The following is a 20,400-nucleotide window of genomic DNA, read 5'->3' as shown; positions in this document are numbered from 1 at the left end:
GAGGGGAAGATTGAATTTCCCAGGATGCATTGCAAAGCTATCCAGGAAGATGGCAACCTCCATGAGAAAGCCATCGCACAATTGTAGTACTATTTTCGCAAATAAGCATGCAAAAATTCAAAAGTATGTCGGAATGTGTTATGTTTCTGCATATGCATTATTATCTGTAAGCGTTGAGTTAGAATATGAACGCTTGAAAATCACTACGTCACGATGTAGCCGACATGAATATCTACAGAGTTCTCCGTAAAGCTGTTAATGCTGAAGCCTACGTCGATGATACGCGTGACGTAGGTGAACACGTCTGTTACACTAATTCGCATGAAGTGGCATCCCAATTGGTAGGTAAAATTCCCTACCCCTCAACATTACCCCTTCATCATTGAGGGGAATCTATCTGGCGAGTGCATCTGAAACCAAGGGGTAAAGGTAAGGGAAGAGAATTGGGATTGGCCTTTATTTGCTTAAAAAAGTTAGTGTCTGGGCTGCATTAAAATTTTAAGTTGACTAAATGTGAGAAAATAAGTTGAGGTAATTTTGTAATTATTCAACTTGTCTTTTCAAATTCAGTCAACTTAATTTTTTAAGGCAGCACGGACACTTGCTAATGGGGATCCTAATAAACTGAACCAAACTAAACTAAACTAATTGAGGACCTGTACCGGTCAAGGGTCAGGAAAACAACACTTGCATCCTTGTAGATTTCTTGCCTAAATTTTGAGTACTTATTGAGAGCAAGTCTACCGGAGTCAAATTCCTTGTATGTACACACGTACTTGGCGAATACAGCTGATTCTGATTCTAAACTAAAGTAAACTTATATCCGTTAGCTACGTAAACTCAAGGCTTTAAGTAAAAAAGTAACTAAAAATGTATTTGTTCTGATTAACTACAAAATTACCTCAACTTGTCTTCTCAAATTCAGACAACTCAAAAATTCAAGGCAGCCTGTGCACTAACTTTTTTAAACTAATTAATTTTTACAGTGTAAATGTATCCTCTGTGTTAGTTATTCTACTAATACAGAGCCTATTAGAGTGGAGAGTGCCTCAAACAGGTTTCAGGGTTGATGGATGTTAAGCTATATAATGCTTACCTCCTTACAGTGCTCTTTAATTCTGCCAACAGTTAATGATCGCTAAAGGTCACAAGCCTGGATGTGGTATCATTAGATGAAATAGATGTGGCATGGGAGAGCATTACATTTTTATAATCACAAAAACATTGAAAAATATATATTTTTACAATATAGGTTCAAAAGAAAAGTGCAGACAAAGTTAGCCGTTAGCCAAATACTGAGACCACTCCTTTTTTACACCCCTGTGTGACGCCCCGAGCATGAGTCTTTACAAAGTGGGTCAAAGGTTTTGTGTGTGTGTGTGTGTGTGTGTGTGTGTGAGAGAGAGACATGTACTGTTCAGGTACACTTAACCTAATGAAATTCCTGCCATTCAGGTGATCATTTTTTTGAGGATTATGAGTTTAATCACTGTTGACAACCACCATTCCCCTGAGGACACATTGAATGTGTGTGTATTTGAACAAGAGAGAAAGAGACAAGCTTTTTTTTTATTATTTATGTCTTGTCCAGTGTTGGTGGTCTTATGTATGTGTGTGAATGCATGCTGCATGTGTATTTGTTTGTGGTGTGTTATTTTTGTGTGTCCACTATGAGGCTTTTTTAAGTTCCTCTATTTTCCACTGATGCTGACAGGTGACTCCAGGGTTTGGAGGATTTCTGTCTGTCTGCCTGTTTGTCCGTCTGTCTCTCCCTATCCATGCCATTTTCTCTTCAAAGTCAACAGCAGCACATTCCTGTGTCTCCTCAGTTTTACAAAAAGCCATTCACCCTTCATTTTCTTCTGAAAACATCTCATATTTTCACTCTGCAGGCTATTCTGTCCTGCTTGTTTTACATTAAAGCAAGACTGTAACTTTCTGAAGAGATAACGCATTCCTCTTCTGGGAAATAAAAAAGTTCAGCTCATAAGGAATTTAAACGCAGTCTTACTCAATTCAGTACACCTCAGGTTTTGCTGATTCAGCCTTCAGCTTTGTTTATATGCTTGCGCAAGACACCATGGCATGGGCCTCCGTAGATGGTGCATGAGCTACAATCATGCACAGAGACATTTCTGCTTATTGCATTGTTTGTTGCAATGTACCACACAAACAAAATATACAGCGGATAAGCAAGCTGTCATCGAGTGTTACTGGAAGAACGTTAAACCAGAAGAGTAGGTTGTTTGGCAGCAGTAGTATCACCAATGTAGTGCCAAACATTGTATTTGTGTGCTTTAATTATAAAGGCGGATTTGTAGCCTATGCACGTGGCCTACGCCGTTGTGAGCATTTATACTTTTGCAACTGTGTGCCTGTGTCCCTCTGCAGTTACACCTCCAAACACTAGTCGGCAGTGGAGGTTTCTGTGAAGTGCTGTAAAGTTTAGTTGATTCAAAACTCACCCAAAACACACATTAAACACACATTAAACATGGTTTAATAGAGACAATTTCAAACACAAGTAGGCCACACAAATCAGCTTCACTATAACTCACAGCATTCACAGACAAAGCACTTGATTTGATTTGACAAATACAACATGCTAACGTTATTAGCACAAGCCTATGGCGTTTTTCATTGTATAAATTAGCTCAGAGGCTAGCAGACTCATATGAAGCCAGGGACAACAGCAACATTTATCAAAGGTAACGTTACAAAATTTGGCTCCATTACAACTCACAAGGTTCACTGACAAAACAGCTGTCTTATACTTAACACGTTTTCCAAACAAAGACAACATGCTAACGTTATTAGCACAAGCCCATGGCATTTTACATTATATAAATTAGCCTAGCAAATAGCAGAGATTCTTCTGCTCATATGAATCCAGGATAAATCACACACAGGATTTAAAATGCTATTTTTGTGGAGGCTTTATTGTCTTCACAATTTATTGTTTCTTATCTGTGAAATTAAAGCTTCGTTTCCACTGAGGGAAATGGTTTCAGCTTACAAGAATAGACAGGAGGTCTGCGTCACCGCAACTTGTATGTCAGGCTACAGCGTAGGTTGCGGCGTAGGCTCTGCGTCAACTTAATTAGCAGATGCAGAAGTATAAATCCCGCTTAACTGTTGCTTACCCCCAAGTCGAAATTATCTTATACTGCTTTATTTGCCCTGTGTCACCACTTTTTCCATGAGACCGTTTATTGGCTTTCACAGCGATCGCTCATGTTCTTCCACAGTCTGCAGCAAAAAGCCTCATCTTTCCCCAAGTGTGGCAGGCCATTTCTGTCCAGTTATTTAAGGCCATTAGACTGTCCCTGTGGTCTCCCACTGAGGAGTTGAAGAGATGTCTGTACAGGCGAATCAGCTCAGCCAGTCTTTCCTGCTGAACCGAAAAGTGCAGTGCAGTGGGCACCTAGTTACAAAAATTCACAAGTGCTACAACAACTTTCAGAGTCTTTGAGCTTGACGCAAAAATGGTTACATCATTTTCAAGTGCACAAAACATGTGTTGGGGACACCTCAGTGAGCATAAACCATGCACATTTTACTTGATCTGGTATGACCATTTGCTTACGGTGGCTAGTGTTAGCAAACTTTACAGTGGATACATAGCACTGTATCCATGGATGTTACCGAGCCACTTAATCGTTTCAGCAAAGTACAAACCATATATTTCACTTACCTGTAGTGGTATGAAGCATACAGATTTTATTTGTCCAGGTTTTGAGATACCTACTCTAACATCCCTGATATCACTCAGCCTCTCCACTGTGTGGGCACTGTATCATTGGGTCCCTGTTAGAGCCATGGGGTCCCCAGGTTTAGAGAGCTGTAAACTCCTAACAGTGGAGCCTCAGTACTTTAACGAGAAGACGTCTGACCTCAGTTAACTTAACAGAAATACAGCAGAATGTTTTTGTTGAGCAAACAAGCACAAATAGACCCAACTTGGTGTGCACTGGTTTGGTCGTTCAAACAGAGCCATATACAGGGACATGAGTGACTTTAAATATGGTGACAGTCTAACACTGTGACAATATTTGTCTCTGGTTTTCAATTTGATGGTTCATTTGGTATTCCAGCGTTTTAACAACCTGGATTTGGTACAGGGTGAGAATAGAGGGAGACAGAGACAGGCTGAAAGAGTGGAAAGAGAGAGAGAGACGGGGGTGAATAAGCCGTTTGTTTGTCCCTCGGCTGTCCTCCCTGGCCTTGCCTGGTGCTTGGTGCCTGGCGTCCAGGGTCATTTCCTTTCATAACGACCACTGCCATCCTTGCATTAGCATTTTCACCGCTGTGGGGGCAACACTCGAGTGCGCGAGTGTGTGTGTGCTTGGTCGCTTGCTCGCTTCGGGCCTTATTATGCAGGGACTCGGGAAGACAGAGAGAGGGGAGCAGGGCCGAGACATCGACCTGACGTCGCTGAGATCCACCATGCCAGCCAGCGGCCCTCTGCAGGTTAGTGCACCCAAAAAATCTGAAAGAAAACTGTGTGAGGAGGAGGGAGAGACAGGTAGAGACAGACGGGGGAGACTTAGAAAGTTAGACAGAAGTTGTAAAATAGACGTATCTGTGTAGCAGATACCCCCCTCTTTCACTACCCTTCTTCCTTTCACTCTTTCGCTTCCCTTCCTCTCACTCCTGGTCTATCTGCAACCCTGAATCGCTGCTCCTGTCTTAGCTTTGCCGCAGAGCTGTGGTATGTCCTGCCTATGTGAGAGCTGAGGATCAGAGGGTTGCTGTGTGGCTCTCTGGGTTCGGCTGTGTGTCCGTACTCTATTCTGAGACCAAGTTACGATCGCAACATCCATCAAATATCAATTAGGGCCTGGGTGCAAAGGCTAATAAAGCCCTCTAATGCAGCGACTGGTCAACAGAGCAGGTACTCACTAATGCCAAGAATAAAAGGTCAGGGTAGGGCTGGGGACCTGAAGACGTGTCTTTCTTTTTCCTCTTTGTGCTCAATTTTAAGGCCTATTTTTGTTTAAAGAATCAAATTTTGTAGTATTTTTATTTGGCATCACTCAAAACAGCATCTTTTTTTCTTCAAATAATCCTGTAACTCATCATTTACTACAGTTATAGGTATGCAGACAGCCTCCTTGACACACACACACACACACACACACACACATGCACTTGCAATTCATCCTCTGTATCAGTGTCAGGGCCAGCAGTGTTCCTGCCCATCAACCAACAGGGCTATCAGTTACTGGTATATTTAGCTGCACAGTCTCCGGTGAACAAAGTGCTATTACTCAAGAGAAGCTGCATGTGTATGTGTGTGTGTGTGTGTGTGTGTGTGTGTGTGTGTGTGTGTGTGAGTGAGACAGTGACAGATGTGGGAGAAAAGTTGTAGCGTATGTATATATGTAATTCTCATTCTCTTCAGGGCCATCCAGAGTCAATACGCTTAATCGCAGTATTTTAAAGTGTTGCAGGTGAAATGAAACCTAAACCAACAAAGCTTCTTGATGCCTTTTGGCGATTTTTGTTCATTAATATTGCTGCTGTCAGTCAAGAAGCACATGCAATTTGCAAAATTAGGTAATTCTTTTCATAACTAACGGTGGTTTTTCCTTAAATCATCTTTTATGTCTAAATTAGGCTTTATTTAATTGTATTGTAAAACATTAATAAGAAAATCAACACAAAAAGTTCATCAGTAGCAATTTAGTAAAAATCTCATATCTGTAATTTCACTTCCTGTCAGCAGGATGAATTTATGTAGCAGCAAAAATAAGGTTGCTGCCTGCTAACCGCGTCCAGATTTACCACTCATGAATGCTGGTTCTGTTCATTCATTGAACTGAACACATACACGCACACACACATTTTCAATCTGCGAATTTCCCTCTTGTGTTTTGATGAGTCACACTTGCACATCAGTGAGACCTCAAGCAATATTACCATTCATTAAAATACAGTATATCTATGTTGGGGGTGATTTGTCACAGTGGTTACTGCAACCACAGGAAGATGTTACAGCAGCTGGTGTTTTAGGTGGTTTTAGCAACAGTTAGCAAGAATTGAAATGACTAACATGCAATGTGAATGGTGATTAAGATCACCATGACTGTTAGCAGAGACAGAGGCCTATAGAGGGCTCCAAGAATGGGTCCTACGAGCCGGAAATAAGTTAGCATTTTAGCACTCCTGGTTCCCTCGTTTCAAAGTTTTTGGTTAGATATCTGAAATAAGGTCTGTGGTTAACGCAGGCTTAAGAGACTTTCAGGTTTTGTAAATAGCCCACTCGTGATTTTTGAGGCTTTTACGTAGACAGTAGCTAACAAGTGGCTAAATGAGATTAAAGGACGTCATCACGCCAACCACAGCTTTACAGCCTCTTTGTGGAAGGATGTTGAGTCATGAAATCATGGTGTAGTTCGTTTAAAGCGTAATGTTAGCTATTTACTTGTGGCAACTGCATTTAGGCTTCAAAAAGTCTTTAATTGTGAAGATTTTTTTTACCCAAACAAAACAATATGCAAGTATCATGAACGTTTGTTTGTCATGGATCTTATTTTCTGCATTAAACCCAAATCCAATGGAAAAATCCCATTGGCTTTTTGACGAGGCAACCAGAGCAACTATCAGACACAATGGTGGACTCATAAATGCAGACTGAGACGAAATCCAAAGTTCAGGGTTTTTATGCAGTCCGGGTCAGAACACAAAAGGCAGTCAGCGCAGGCAGAGGTAACCAAATCAACAGGCAAAAACTCACTGGTGTGAATACGAAAAAAGGTCAATACACACTAGGAAGAACACTGGAAAGCTCACACCAAGGACAAGACAATCTAGCAGAGAACAAAAGGAAGACAGGGACTTATATACACTCTGGCAGGGGAGATAATGAGACACAGGTGAAAGCAATCAGACAGTCAGGGCGGCAGGAAACTTGACAGAACATGGGGAGACAAACAAGAGACTTTCAAAATAAAACAGGAAACAGAACATCACATTCAAACCCTGACAGTGAAGCTAACTTCCACGTCAGCTTCCAGAGAAACGTCATCCCCGGAGCAATCTCTACTGCCTAATAAATCCAAAACACATTATTGGCCGAAATGGAGTTAAGGCTACACCTAGGCTTTCTGAAAACTGTTTTACCAGCTATAAAATCATTAAAACATAGAACTTACAAAAGACAACAGATCAAATCAGTGTTGCCAACTTGGCGACTGTCTTGCTAGTATTAACAACTCCTCAGACCCTCTTTATTTCTACGTAGTGACAAGCAACAACTTCAGCAACTTTTCAGACCATTGGGGAAAATTTGAGAAATCTCTCCCCGTCTCTCTTCTTGTGCCACACAGTAGATGTGGAACAGGGAGGAGTAGAGGAGTCACTGGTTGCCATGGGAGTTCTGTTGTAGTGAGGTTCTATTGTTATGTTGACGCTCTCACAATCTGAATTAAAAGCATGAGAACGTGGTGCACTTTAGTACAAGCACTGCAGCTCTCATGCTCTTCTGTTGTGTTGGGAAGTTTTAATGCCTCCATTAATGCACAATGATGTCACCAATATGCAGTTGATGACGTGACATCAGCTGGCAACTTTTAGCGATTTTTGGAGTTGGCTACTTTCATTGGAAAACAGATGGCAACAGATGAAAGATGCTCAGTGCGGCATGAAGCCAAAATGGAACTATATCTGCAGTATGAAATTACCTGGATGATCAGTGCTGCTTCCACATCACTGGGCCCATAGAGCAGGTACACCAGGGACTTACAACCACCGGGCATGACCAAGCACAGCCTAGCGCAGCACTCCACTAACTTAAATGGGTATAAAATTATTCAATCTTGCAGCTCTTGTAGACTTTCCAAATGTTGTCACATCAAATGGATTAAATCTTGATAATGGAACAAGTCATTTGTGACACTCAAGTCTATGGGAAAAAGTCTTTTTGGGCCGAATGGCATCACATGACAGACCACAGAAATTCCAGTAATGCTGTTTGGCCATGACAAATATTGGCTCCAAAACCCAGTGTACTTCATGGGGGCCTTGGTAAAACCAAATTGACTCCACGCTAGCTAGTTAAGGCTCGCTGGTGAAAGCTTTACCTTTGTTTTCCTGCATTTAAAATCAGCTTTTTCAATCTTTAAAATCTTAGCAGATGAGTGTGTTACAGCACATAATAAATAAAGGAGTGGCTAAATCTGTTAGCAGGCCTAGCTAAACACCAGCTAAGCTAGGCCTGCTAAAAGCTAACAAACCTAGCTTAGCAGAGAAGCAACTGCTGTCTCAGCTTCTGAAAATAGAAGCATTTATATGATTTAATGTATAAAATCATAGATTAATTAATTTGACACTTTCATTAGTGCAAATGGACAAGAAAACTAAAGGATGTTTGTAGTTACTGCATGTCTTTTCTTTTATCAGTAGTCCTCAAACTTTAGGCTATTTTTTTTTTTCTAACTTTACTCTTGTATTCAGTTTCTTCTCTCTGCTTCTGTCAGGCAGTATAGCACTCTTGATCACAGATAAGCACCATTTGGCCACCATCAGCCTCCAGCTATGGCAGTAATGATCATATCATGTGGCGCAGAATGTAAATATTTACATCCAGTTCTTACCACGGCTATTCATTTCAAGCCTGGTTGCTTAATGATATGTCGGCAGATGTGAAGAGAGAAATGTGTCATCCCTCCAGAAAAAAAGCGGAAATGAGTGTGTGCATGTGTGTTTAGGAAATCGCTCTCTCAGCATGATACACATCCTGTATGTCAATGCCAAATCAAGCTTGTGGTTTGCATGTGTATGATTGATGTTATCATCACTACATGACGCATATGTGTTTGCCATGTTGTTTTGACAGACAGATGGATGGCTGGTTGCCACTGCACTTAGAGTTTAAGCTGCAGCAGGTGTTGTATATGTTAGAGAGAGCAGGAGCCAGCGCTACTGTACAATATGAAATGGATATTCTCCTTTAGAATACCAGCTATATAATTAGATGTGGTTTTCCTTACAATCTGTAACCTGCCACTGGTACTGCGCAGCAATTACTGGTAATTTATAGCCACTGTTGATACATTATGGCAAGTCTTTAAGGTCACTGGTATCACATGTGGTGTTATTTCAGTTTGTAATTGGAAGAGATAACCAGGTTGGTTGAAATTTAATAAAAAAAAAATACCACAAGGTCAACTCTGTAGCTGCTGCGGAGCTTTTGATTGTATCACATGATCCTCAGCAGTTAGAGTTTCTAGTCTTTTTGTCAACTGTTGCTTCCAAGGTCATGAATGTCAAATTTTACTGTAAGCCACACAAGAATCCCTTAAGATGGAAAATCCTGTCTGCTGACAAACGCAAACACGCTACAACAGCCCAGAACTTTTCCATTAGGGGAAACGTGCGGCAGCCTCAGAAATGATGCCAATTCAAAAACACGAATGAAAATCCAAAACTAATACAACAATGGAAATGTGCTGCAAATGAAAAACATGCCGCGGAAAGCCAAAGAGAATACATTCACAGCAAACACTCAGCAGACACAAGAAAAATGCTAAGTCACAAACACACAAATCCCTAAAAAGAGCTGATGAAAAGGAATGTATTCTTTCTCACATTTGGCTCTAGACTTTGATAGTATTATAAAAAGCAATACATTCACATGGCTCTTACTTCAGGACTGGAGAACTTCAATTTTGTTTTGGGTTTTGTGTGTTTTTGACTTTGCATCATGTTTTGCTGTCAGTGTTTTGTTTTCCTTTTGGCTTTCTGCAGCAAGTTTTTCATGTATTTTTTTAATGTATTTTTGAATTAACATTATTTCTTAAGCTGCAGCACGTTTCCCTTGATGGAAATGTTTTGGGCCATTGTATGCACTTGTCAACCACCATAACTGATATGATCAAAAGCTGCAGAACGGACTGGATCATGTGCTGTTTCCAAGGCATAGAATCAACCCGAAACGCAACCATGTTGATGTTTTTTCTTGCCCTTTGGATGAAATAATTTATCAAGATTCCTGAAGACATTTGTTATTTTGTTGTTGCTATCAAATGACAGAAAATTCAAACATTCCAGTTTTTGATTTCCAAAGGGTGTTACCAACAGCTGTTGACCAAAATGCCTACAGTGATTATTGCACTCTACAGCTGTAACAATGTGTAGCCTATACATCGAATTAAAAAAAGTTTTAACGTTTCATCAACTAAAATATGCGTGAAATGTCTATGACCTGGTGCTTTTCCTCTAAATTTTGCTGAACTTCAATAGCGGTGGCTAGCCTGGAATCTCTCTAGCAAGGCTAGTGATGGATTCCACATGCAAAAAAGCATGAGTCTTGAAGGAAAATAGAGGATTTAAGAGCTTGTGGACAGATAAATTTGCTTTTACCACCGACGCTGCAAATTTGAAGTGGTAAATAATTATAAATAGCCAACTGCAGAGTAGCCACCTTGTCGTAAATCATATTAAAGAATGCTCATGGAGAAGTATTTGTAGGCTAATTGATATAGGCTAATTTAGACTCACTGGGCTTTATACTTTATTTCTTTTTTTGGCCAATGATGGCTCTTTTAAAAGTAAAGGCTGCCGACCCCTGGGATAGACCGACAACCAATCGGAGCTGTGAAGGATGTGTGAGTGCTAAGGGATGGACAAATTTAAACAGTCTGCAGCGTGAGTAGATGATCTGATTGCGTAGCACCAATGGCTGTGAACGTGAATTACCATTTTAGCCATCAGAATTTGACAATAGTGCTTCAACAGAAAGTTCCAAATAAGCTGCAGCCATCTTGGTTGTCTTCAAAAATGCCTCAGCAGTGCTCCTCTTTACGAAGCTAGGTTTATGCTTGCCGTAGTGTGAGGATACAAGAGTCAAAAAATGATGTCACCGTGTATTTTGTATTAAGTGTGAAGGCTCTGCAAACTGTCAGTCATCATATCAAACCTGCCCCATATTAGATAAATGGTTGTGATTGGCTTGAGACGCAGGTCAGCTGGAAATGTGTCTGAATGGAAGGGGAGACCAGACATATCTGCCAGAGCAAATAAAACATGAGCTCGTAGATTCATCTGGTTCCCAGGCTAACTGTGCCATTGGTGTCATTCAACAGACCAATTAACACCTTGTGGTTACATTGTGCCATGGGCCAGTAATCATAGTGCAGACGGTGTTTTGTCTGTAAGAGATTTTAGTTACAAATTTAACTCGACCCAAACTGTGTGAATTTGCCCTTTAAGTCCAATGGGGATATGAGCTGGCTTTGTATAATCTGCTTTGACATGAAACCCCTGTATGTCAAACAGTCACAGAAGACTTTGAATACACTTTGGTGCTGCTGGATTTCCGCTTGATTTCAAATAGGTTTCTAGAGTCTCTGAGTTCATGACATCATTTTCTCAACATCCAGACATGTCGCACTCGGCATAGCTCTGAATCAAGTCCAAAGGAAAGCGTGTCATTTGCTGAAATTGGATTTATGAGGTTTTCAAGCAGGGTCTGTGTGAAGCTGCCATGATGAATCTATTTCTGTGGTGTGAAGGCTTTACACCTCTAAGTCACTCTCTATGTATAGAGCACAGCAACAGGGCGTGGAGTGCTCACATAGAATTTATAGGAATCACACAGCCTCTCCAAGCATGGCGGCCATGTTTCAGAGACAGAGTGGTCACACTCTCAGAAGAAGGAGGTCCCTTATCTGTAATATTTGTCTGTGTACAACAGCTTTAATCCTTCTCATAGTCAGTTAAGTAAGAGAACAAGACATTAGGTCACCGGTTAATGTGCTCCGCTTGCAACATCAAACACCTGTTAAAGTGTTACCTCACCCACACAAATAATCATGTTTGGCTGCCAGCTAGTGGTGACTACATGTTCCTTTCAGGGTCAAGGACAGTGTCACTTAAAGGCAGGGCTTACACGTCAGTCGTGCCAACAATAACAAGGTCTTCATGTGTCACAACAATGGCAGCAACTGTGTGTAACTGTATTCTCAGGTGTTGTTCATCCTGTATTTTTCTCTGAACATCAACTTTAACCTGAATATTTTTCTGCTCTATTTGTCTGCTTTAATGTCTGCTGCTGTATGTCCCTCCATGACCACCGTCCCTCTCATCTCCTTCCCACTTCTCTCACCTCCCAGAATACATTGCTGCCTCTCTTTGACATTATGTGTGTGTGTGTGTGTGTGTGTGTGTGTGTGTGTGTGTGTGTGTGTGTAACCCCTTCTTGGCCCCTACACAGCAAATGCCACATTCTGAGTGTGGGTGTGAAGTACGAGAAGGTGTGTGTGTGTGTGTGTGTGTGTGTGTGTGTGTGTGTGTGCGTGTGTTTTCCGGGAACTTTCATCCGAGACCCAACTGGGCCTCTTCTTTAAATGACTGTTGTTGTGTAATAGGTGCGTCATGTAATATTTTCTTTGTCCAAACTATGGCATAATATGTAAAATGTATAATATATATTACATGGTTTAGGCTGTGTGTGTCTCTCTTTCAGTCTTTGTATGTTTAGTTTAGTTAGTTTAGTTTAGTTTAGTTTAGCTTAGCTTAGCTTAGCTTAGCTTAGTTTAGCTTAGCTTAGCTCAGCTTAGTTTAGTTTAGTTTAGTTTAGCTTAGCTTATCTTAGCTTAGCATAGCTTAGTTTAGTTTAGTTTAGTTTAGTTTAGTTTAGCTTAGTTTAGTTTAATTTAGTTTAGTTTAACTTAGCTTAGCTTAGCTTAGTTTAGTTTAGTTAAGTTAAGTTAAGTTAAGGTTAGCTTAGCTGAGTTTAGTTAAGTTTAGTTAAGTTAATTTAAGTTAAGTTTAGCTTAGCTTTGCTTAGTTTAGTTTAGTTTAGCTTAGCTGAGTTTAGTTAAGTTTAGCTTAGTTTAGTTAAGTTAAGTTAAGCTTAGCCTAGTTTAGCTTAGCTTAGCTTAGTTTAGTTAAGTTAAGTTAAGTTAAGCTTAGCTTAGCTTAGCTTAGTTTAGCTTAGCTTAGCTTAGCTTAGCTTACTTTTTTTAGTTAGGTTAAGTTAAGTTAAGCTTAGGTTAGCTTAGTTTAGTTAAGAGGGGATAGGGCAAAAATTGATAAATACACATGGTATAAAATTTGCCAGAATTACCCAAAAGGCTATTTTTCATCTGTAGATGTTTCGCAAGGCTACCTAAAATACACACACACAAAAACACACACCAAAAAACCCAAACAAACCAACACATAAAAAACAAACAAACAAAAAACTTGATTTTTAGTCACAAGAATTCAGTGATTATCAAATTGGTGATTCGGTGCTAAAACTTGAGGCAAAGTTGATCCAATATAAAAGTGCATACAATTATTAAAGGCACTAGAAGTGTTAGTAGCAGCAGTAGTGACATATTTCTATACAGAACAGCATTGCAACACCAGCAAGACATATTAGCGGCAGCAGAAAAGACTTTAGTGCTTACATGTGTATGTATGAATCATCCATTGTTTTAGGTTTAGACATAACATATGCAGTGTGCAACTTGAGCTGAGCATTTTTCAAGGCTGAGAAATGGCCCTAACCATTTCTTTCTGATGAATGTAGGAATACTAAAACATGGTTGAAAGATCCAGTTTTCCAAAAGTGTGGCTGAAATGATAAACCAACACACCCAATAAAACACCCAATAACATATTTGGATTTCTGGACCATTCCTCATTTCACTGTTGTTACTCCTGCAGTTGTCTGATACCAGAAACAGAAACATATGTCCCTGTCAGCACCTGGACTGTGTAATCTCTTATACTGACATATTAGCTTCTTAAAGTGGAAGCAGACAAGTTATTTGCATTAACCTATCATCATGAAGTACATGTAGATTGCACAATGTAATGGCTTTAGATTGGTCCCCTATGAGCCTCGTTTTCACTACTATGCAATTCTGTCTGCCATGTACGATCTCTTGGCAAAACGAAGGTTCAATTTATGGCACAAAGGAAGTGCGTCAAACATTGCGCATTTCTACTACATCATTAAGCAATAAAACCTGCCCACTTATCAATACTACCCGGAGTTGTACTGTGCCTTTATCATAACACTTAAATCTGGGTTTCTAGCTCAAATTTGGATTCTTACAGTTGTTCCTTGCTTTGGACCATAGACTGCATAATTGAGATTAACGACATAACAACTCCCCAAACACAACGTCAAAACATCTCAATTGCCCCCTGGTGGCTGGCTGCAGTATAGGTTATAAACCCCACCCTCATCATGTTACGAATGAGACATGGGCCAAACTAAATATTCAAAGTACATGTCGAATACATTTTTCCTAAAGATGTTTTTTGTCATTTTAGGTATATTTCATTACACATCATTTTTCATATAAGTTTGGTTATAATTAGTTATCTGATGCTATAAAAAGGGGATTTGATGTCATGATTGACAGCTAGATCTGCGTGCTTGCGATTTGTTGGATGGGTTGAACTTGATACCACGGAGAAAACTACTGCGCAGGCTCTGGCTCCAAATTATGTCATCAGCACAAGATGGCAGCGGCTATATCTGGGATATTTTGACTTAATTTTTGTACAGTAGGAGTAAGTGGAGACATGTTGTCTGTCTTTATATACAGCCTATGCTTTGGACAGTAGCGCTAGCAACATGGTTGCTGCTAACAGCCAGAAAACAAACCAGGAGCTTCAAGAAAGCGACGCTCAAGATACACAAACAACTGTCTGTGTCTGGCTGCTAGTGTTAGTTAGCATAGCTAGCATTAGTCATGCTACACTGGTAGCACTAAAGCCCCATCTCCACCAACACCAACACTTTTGGTATGGTACCTGTGGAACCAAAAGTAACCCTTCAGACATGTACTTAGACCTAGGTGCGCTTAGCATTCCCACCGCAAACAGTACCCTTAAATGTGGGCAGGGTTGTTGTCACTCACTGCTCCGTCCAGCACTCAATGTATTTCCTCCTTTATCAGTCTGCACCTCGTTTATCGTCCACAGAACGGGGCTGCACGCCGACATTTTCAGAACAAAATAAAACAGGCTGCAGTGAGAGTCTCTCTCCATGGGATATTTAAAAATAGCGGGTTTGTGCATTTAGTCCTTCTCAGGCAAGCTCAGGGGTTTAGTGTTGCTGGAGCCCACAGGAACGATGCTCCGCGGTGCTTTTTTTTCTCTGAGTAGAGATTGGGATATATACAGTTCACATAATCCAATTGAAATTAATATGTATTTTTAAACGCTTGAAGATCCACTCATTACTAAAGTGTATGTGATCCAAGAGAGACAATAAAAATGAACAGAGGTGTCAAAGTTGTCACATGAAATTTAAGGTGTGTTGATGGATTCACATCTTCACCTCACACATTGAGTAACATTACAAGTTAACGTTCCACCTTAAAAGTCACCAGCAGTCGGCCCAGTGAATTAAGTTATTTTTTCTCAGACTCCAGCTGCTGTGAGAGGCAGCAAAACATCCTTTCATTTTATAGTTACAGTTTACTAATATAACTCTCCACAGTATGAACAGTGGTTACATGAGCCTCTAAATCAGCCACAGCTCAGCCCTGAGCAGAGTGACTGTCCACTATCGACCAGTCAACGTACTGCAGTGTTAATATATTCTGGTATGATCAGAAATTGATACGCAGACGGGTGACTAAATATTTGAAGTTGCCACCAGGTAAATTAAAGGTAATCTGTAGCTGTTATGCTCTGAACAAAAGGGAAAGCCATCCGGTTGTCTTTGCATCAGCGGTGCCAACAATAATACCATGTCAGGGGGGTAAAAAGCTGTCGTCTGTTTCCACTCTAACATTATTGCAAGCCAGAAGAATTCAAGCTGTCTTTCTGAGATACTGACAACCATACATCTGTGTTTTTAAAAAGCTTTCATGTCAAGTGTATCTACTTTTACTTGTAGTTTTGAAAATATATTTCTAGAGCGGTAGAAAGGAGGATAAAGATCATACTAACATGTTGTAGTGTTTCACCCAGTGTGTGTTTGTGTATTGAGATGACTATACACCTACTGTACTTAATATCTTTCTTTCTTTCTGCTTTGTTTTACATCCTTTTTCCAAGTCTGTCCCTCTTCCTTCCTCAAAGCCAGCATTTCTCATCATCTTCTCCTCTCTTTTTTCTTTATTGACACATTCCTCTTACCATATCCCCCTGTCCCTCTTCCTCCTCTGTCTAAGGGGGGGAGGGTGTGTTTTCTTTTCATTTTTAGGAGGGAAATGACAGCCCACTCGGCCGTTTGAATCTGAAACAGCTTTATGGGAACAGAGCCCAATGCACTGCCATTTGTGTGTGTGTGCAGAAACGGGAACAGATTTTTAAAAGGTTTGGAGACAGACAGCGTGCGCAAAGAGAGTAACAACGAGTGATACCACACGAAACTTTAGATCCCACCAGATATAAACAATTAGATTATCAGACACACACACACACATACCAGTCTCTGTGTCTCCTGCTCTCTCTCACACAAACCCACAATTACTGTGTCACAGAGTGAGACACAGCAGATATCTAGCTCAAGTATTCTCGTCATAGACCAGCCTTTGTTCCACTTGAGCAGGATTTAAAATCTTCTCTCCAACGTCTTCTTGAATGTTTTGTGAAAGACTCTGCATGATGATATATTTCCTAAAGACGTTATTTATCAGGCTGACTACACGATCATCCTTTAAACCCTGAGCTGATTATTACGCATGAAATAAATCACCAGCTGCAGCTTTAGGCCAAGAGTGTTGTGTCACACTTTTGTTCCTCATCCACTTGTTCCAGCCGTGTTTGCCAAGAAAGAACGGGAAACCCCCTCTCGAGTGCCGAGGCTCCCCTGCTGGGACACCATAACTCACAACACTATAACTCACACAAACACACAGATACACATAAATCAAAAATGCACACCAAACTTCTAAATCCAAGTTCACTGTAGGTCTTTTCAATGACGTACACGCCCCTCTTGTAAAAACACATGTAGCTGTTAAATGTTTTTCTTAGAATTCATAAAGATGTATTTATTTTGCGGAGAATTGTGAGTTGCCCAACAACTGCACTTGTAATACAGCTGCATTTAACTGCAGCGGTTTGAGGTGCCATACATTTCATTTAGTCTGAATCTGTAGCTCATAGAGATCGACTGTACATGTGCTGTGCTTGGATCACAGCCAATCACATATAGAGACACACACGGGCGGTCGACCATCTGTGGAAAGGCATAACTATAAAAATAGACATAAACATGTACAATGTCATAAACACAGACAATGCTTTAGAGGCTCTGTGTGGTGGGGGTATAATGCATCGTGTGTGTGCAGATGCAATAAAGATATCAGTCTTCTCAATTCGGTCTTGGAAAGGAAGCGAATAAGTCAAAATGTTAAACTAATCCTTTAATGGGTAGTTCACCCTTCAGATCATTGGTATAATAATTACTCACCCTGTGTTATGTTGAATTTGTGAAGAAAATTTTGTTTTTCCCTGGTGAGCGAAGAATCCAAAACTGAAGAAAACTCTTGACCTTTTGCTAAGCCCCGCCCCTTTGTGATGGTCCATCAAGCTGTCGGAGTTAGCATGGAGCCCACACTGTAACTAACTGCACTTCCTGAAGAAATATGATCATATTTTTGGAAAAATGAAACAGTGATTCCAGAGAGAAGCAGACAGAGGGGTCTACAGTCTGTGTTTGAAGGATATATCCAGGATGTCAAACTGACACAGCAGCAACAGCAGGTTAAAAAGACAAAGATAGTTAGAAGCTAAAGCCGAACTATAGGCTACAGAGATAGTTAGAAGCTAAAGCCGAACTATAGGCTACAGATTACAGTGTAAAAGTCAACCACCACATCACTGCTGATCGCCACAGAAGACAATGAATATAAAGGGAAACTTTGCTGATATTCAACCAGCTGTGTGGCATCACAGTGTGTGCAGATGAACGGTGTTTGGCTTCGCCCCCGTGCTGCTGCCAGACGAGCAGGGATCTCCAGGGGAAGTCAAACAACATTCATCTGCGCACACTGTGATGACACACAGCTGGTTGAATATCAGCAAAGTCTCCCTGCTTCCCTTCACTGGTTCTTGTACAGCAGGGTCGGTCTTTTTTTCACTGTTAAAATCATTAAAAAGCAAAAGCAGCATGTGTATACATTCAGTAGGCTATATCTTCAGTAGCTAGCTAGCTAACCCTACACTTTTCAGGGTTTGATTTTGGTTTTGGAACAGAGAAGAAATGTATATCTTTTTCCAACCTCTCCAGGTAACGAAATCCACAAAACCAGCCTGAAAATGAAGGAAATCTGAAACGACTGCATTAGAGTCAATGGAGCACAGCTGTGTCGTTGTTGGACCCTGGTCTGAGCCGGCGGGACTTAGCGAAAGGTCAATTAAAGTCATAGTGATCTGCATTTAACAACAGCAAAACTATCAAACATATTTACTCTCACTCAACTTGTGTCATGTATTCCAAGTGTCTTTTATCAAGTCTTATGCTCAGTTCTTCCCAAACACCTGTATTTTTTTTACTAAAACCTCAGTATTTCAAAAGTGAACTGAAGGTGAAATTAATCTTTGCTCTCTTCAAAGCCAGACTCAGCTGAAAAAAAGTGAAAGCTGCTGGTGTACCACTGCCTCGGTCTGTGGTTTCACTGTGTTATTGTGTGACTTTGGTGAATTCTAACTGACCTCTTAAAACACCAAAGTCACACAATAACGCTAAGAGACTAAATGATAGAGGCAGCAGTAGACTAACAGCTCCGGTGTTCAGTGAGGTAAAATGATGGATTACGTTTTACATTCTGTTCAGTTCCCCATTGGAAAGGTCATCTGTTGGGGAAGTACTGAGTATACTACTGGATAAATGACACTTGGGTTAAACTGCACCAGCTGTGTGAGAGTTTGTTTAACGTATGTTTTGATATATGTTTGTTGCAGACCCCTGCGACTTTAATTCATCAAGAATTTCCTTTGCTTTTGGTTTCTTTGTTCACCAGAGGCATGTGAGAAAAACAATGTTTGAGTAATTGATTTACAAATGGTCATTTGGGGGTGACGTATTTCTTAAGAAAGGCATCAAACACAAGAGAGGAAGGGTGGAGAATTGCTAAAAGAGAGAGGGGAAGAGAGAGAGAGAGGTAACTTGGTATGTAGAAATCAAGAAAAAAAGTTAATTGGACTGCAAACTGAGACACACACACACACACAGAATCTGACCTCCTGTGTTTATTGATAAAATGTGTCGCTATGCAGCCAATTTGGAGCATGTGTATTTATGAGTGTTTATGTGAATCCAAAGGTAAATACAGAGCTCCCTGTATCTATGTTTTCTTTTCCTCCACTGCCAGTGTTAGGTCATCGAATAAGACCAAGTGTGTGTGTGAGAAAGATCCGGCACGTTTATGTTTCTGGTCAATCTCGTGGGCTTACAAATGTGTGTAAGTCTGTCCGGCTGACATATGTACAGTATATGTCTGTGAACATATACATATGTGGCGTGTGAGGCTGCCTGCATGTGTTAGCCTGTTGTCTTTGCAGGGGTCAAGGACAAAACAGCACCACTTTATGCTTTGTGTACAAGTATACAACCATTGTATTTGGGTTAATGCAATAGAGTGATGTAGCTGTGTGAGGTCATTTGTGATTTTACTGGGAAAAAGTGGGAGCATGGTAGGAGTGATGGAGGGAAAGAGCGAGTGTGGGAGGTGGGTGAGGTTCTGCCTTACCTCATCCAGTCTCCGTCGCTGATGTCCCCCGGTGCCTGCTGTGCTCATGGGACTATTGTTGATTTCAACACAATGAGATCACGCTAAAAGTGAAACAAAGGCTCTCTGTTATTGATTGTCCTCTGTGTGAAGCCACATTACCAAGTCTCAAGGGAATACACTTTCCATTTTCATTAGTGTTCAATTAATGTGAAAATCATTGCATATTCACACAAAAGATATTCTGCCAATACTTGTAAAAAATTTCCAAAATGTCATTCGTGCTTGAACTTTTAAAAGGCAGTGAGACAAGAAATAGTGCCAGCTCTTGGTCTGCATTCTTAGATGAAATGTTGGCTATAAAGCTGCTAATTAGCAGATATTAGCATCTCCATTTTATACTCAACAAAACTTTATGCTTTAACCACTTTGGCTACTGCTTTACCAAACATGTAGCCCTAATCCCACACGTTGTATTTTGAAGCTTCCGCATGACCAGACACATAAAATGTTTCACAGCAATTTTTTCTCAGTGTTCTGTCTGCATAAGCCTGCTCTGTCCAAACATATACATCATGTTTAGGAGCCTCTGGAGACCTTAATATATGCCCCGCCTGAGGTTTAGTCACCTCTACTGATCTATTGCATTTATGTTTGTGCATTAATGTGAGTGAGTGTGTGTGTGTGCAGGAATATCCATCTACCCTTTTGACCCCTTCAGGGAAAATAAACAGCAGTAACTTCTCTTTGACAAATAGTCATT

General features: G+C 40.5%; 1 protein-coding gene across 4 annotated transcripts in view; it reads left to right on the top strand.

The window, feature by feature from the left end:
- The first annotated feature begins 4,291 nt into the window (after positions 1-4,291).
- LOC126384994 (ninjurin-2-like) overlaps positions 4,292-20,400 on the top strand; it is a 43,162-nt gene continuing 27,053 nt past the window's right edge. For all 4 annotated transcript variants that reach the window (XM_050036471.1, XM_050036472.1, XM_050036474.1 and 1 more), the window contains exon 1: positions 4,292-4,470. In XM_050036471.1, coding sequence (XP_049892428.1) covers positions 4,375-4,470 — 96 coding nt within the window. In that variant the 5' untranslated portion in view covers positions 4,292-4,374. The remainder of the gene's footprint in view (positions 4,471-20,400) is intronic.

Source organism: Epinephelus moara, chromosome 23, assembly GCF_006386435.1.
Source record: "Epinephelus moara isolate mb chromosome 23, YSFRI_EMoa_1.0, whole genome shotgun sequence".
Lineage (NCBI taxonomy): Eukaryota > Metazoa > Chordata > Actinopteri > Perciformes > Serranidae > Epinephelus > Epinephelus moara.
This window is presented reverse-complemented; position numbering and strand designations above follow the sequence as displayed.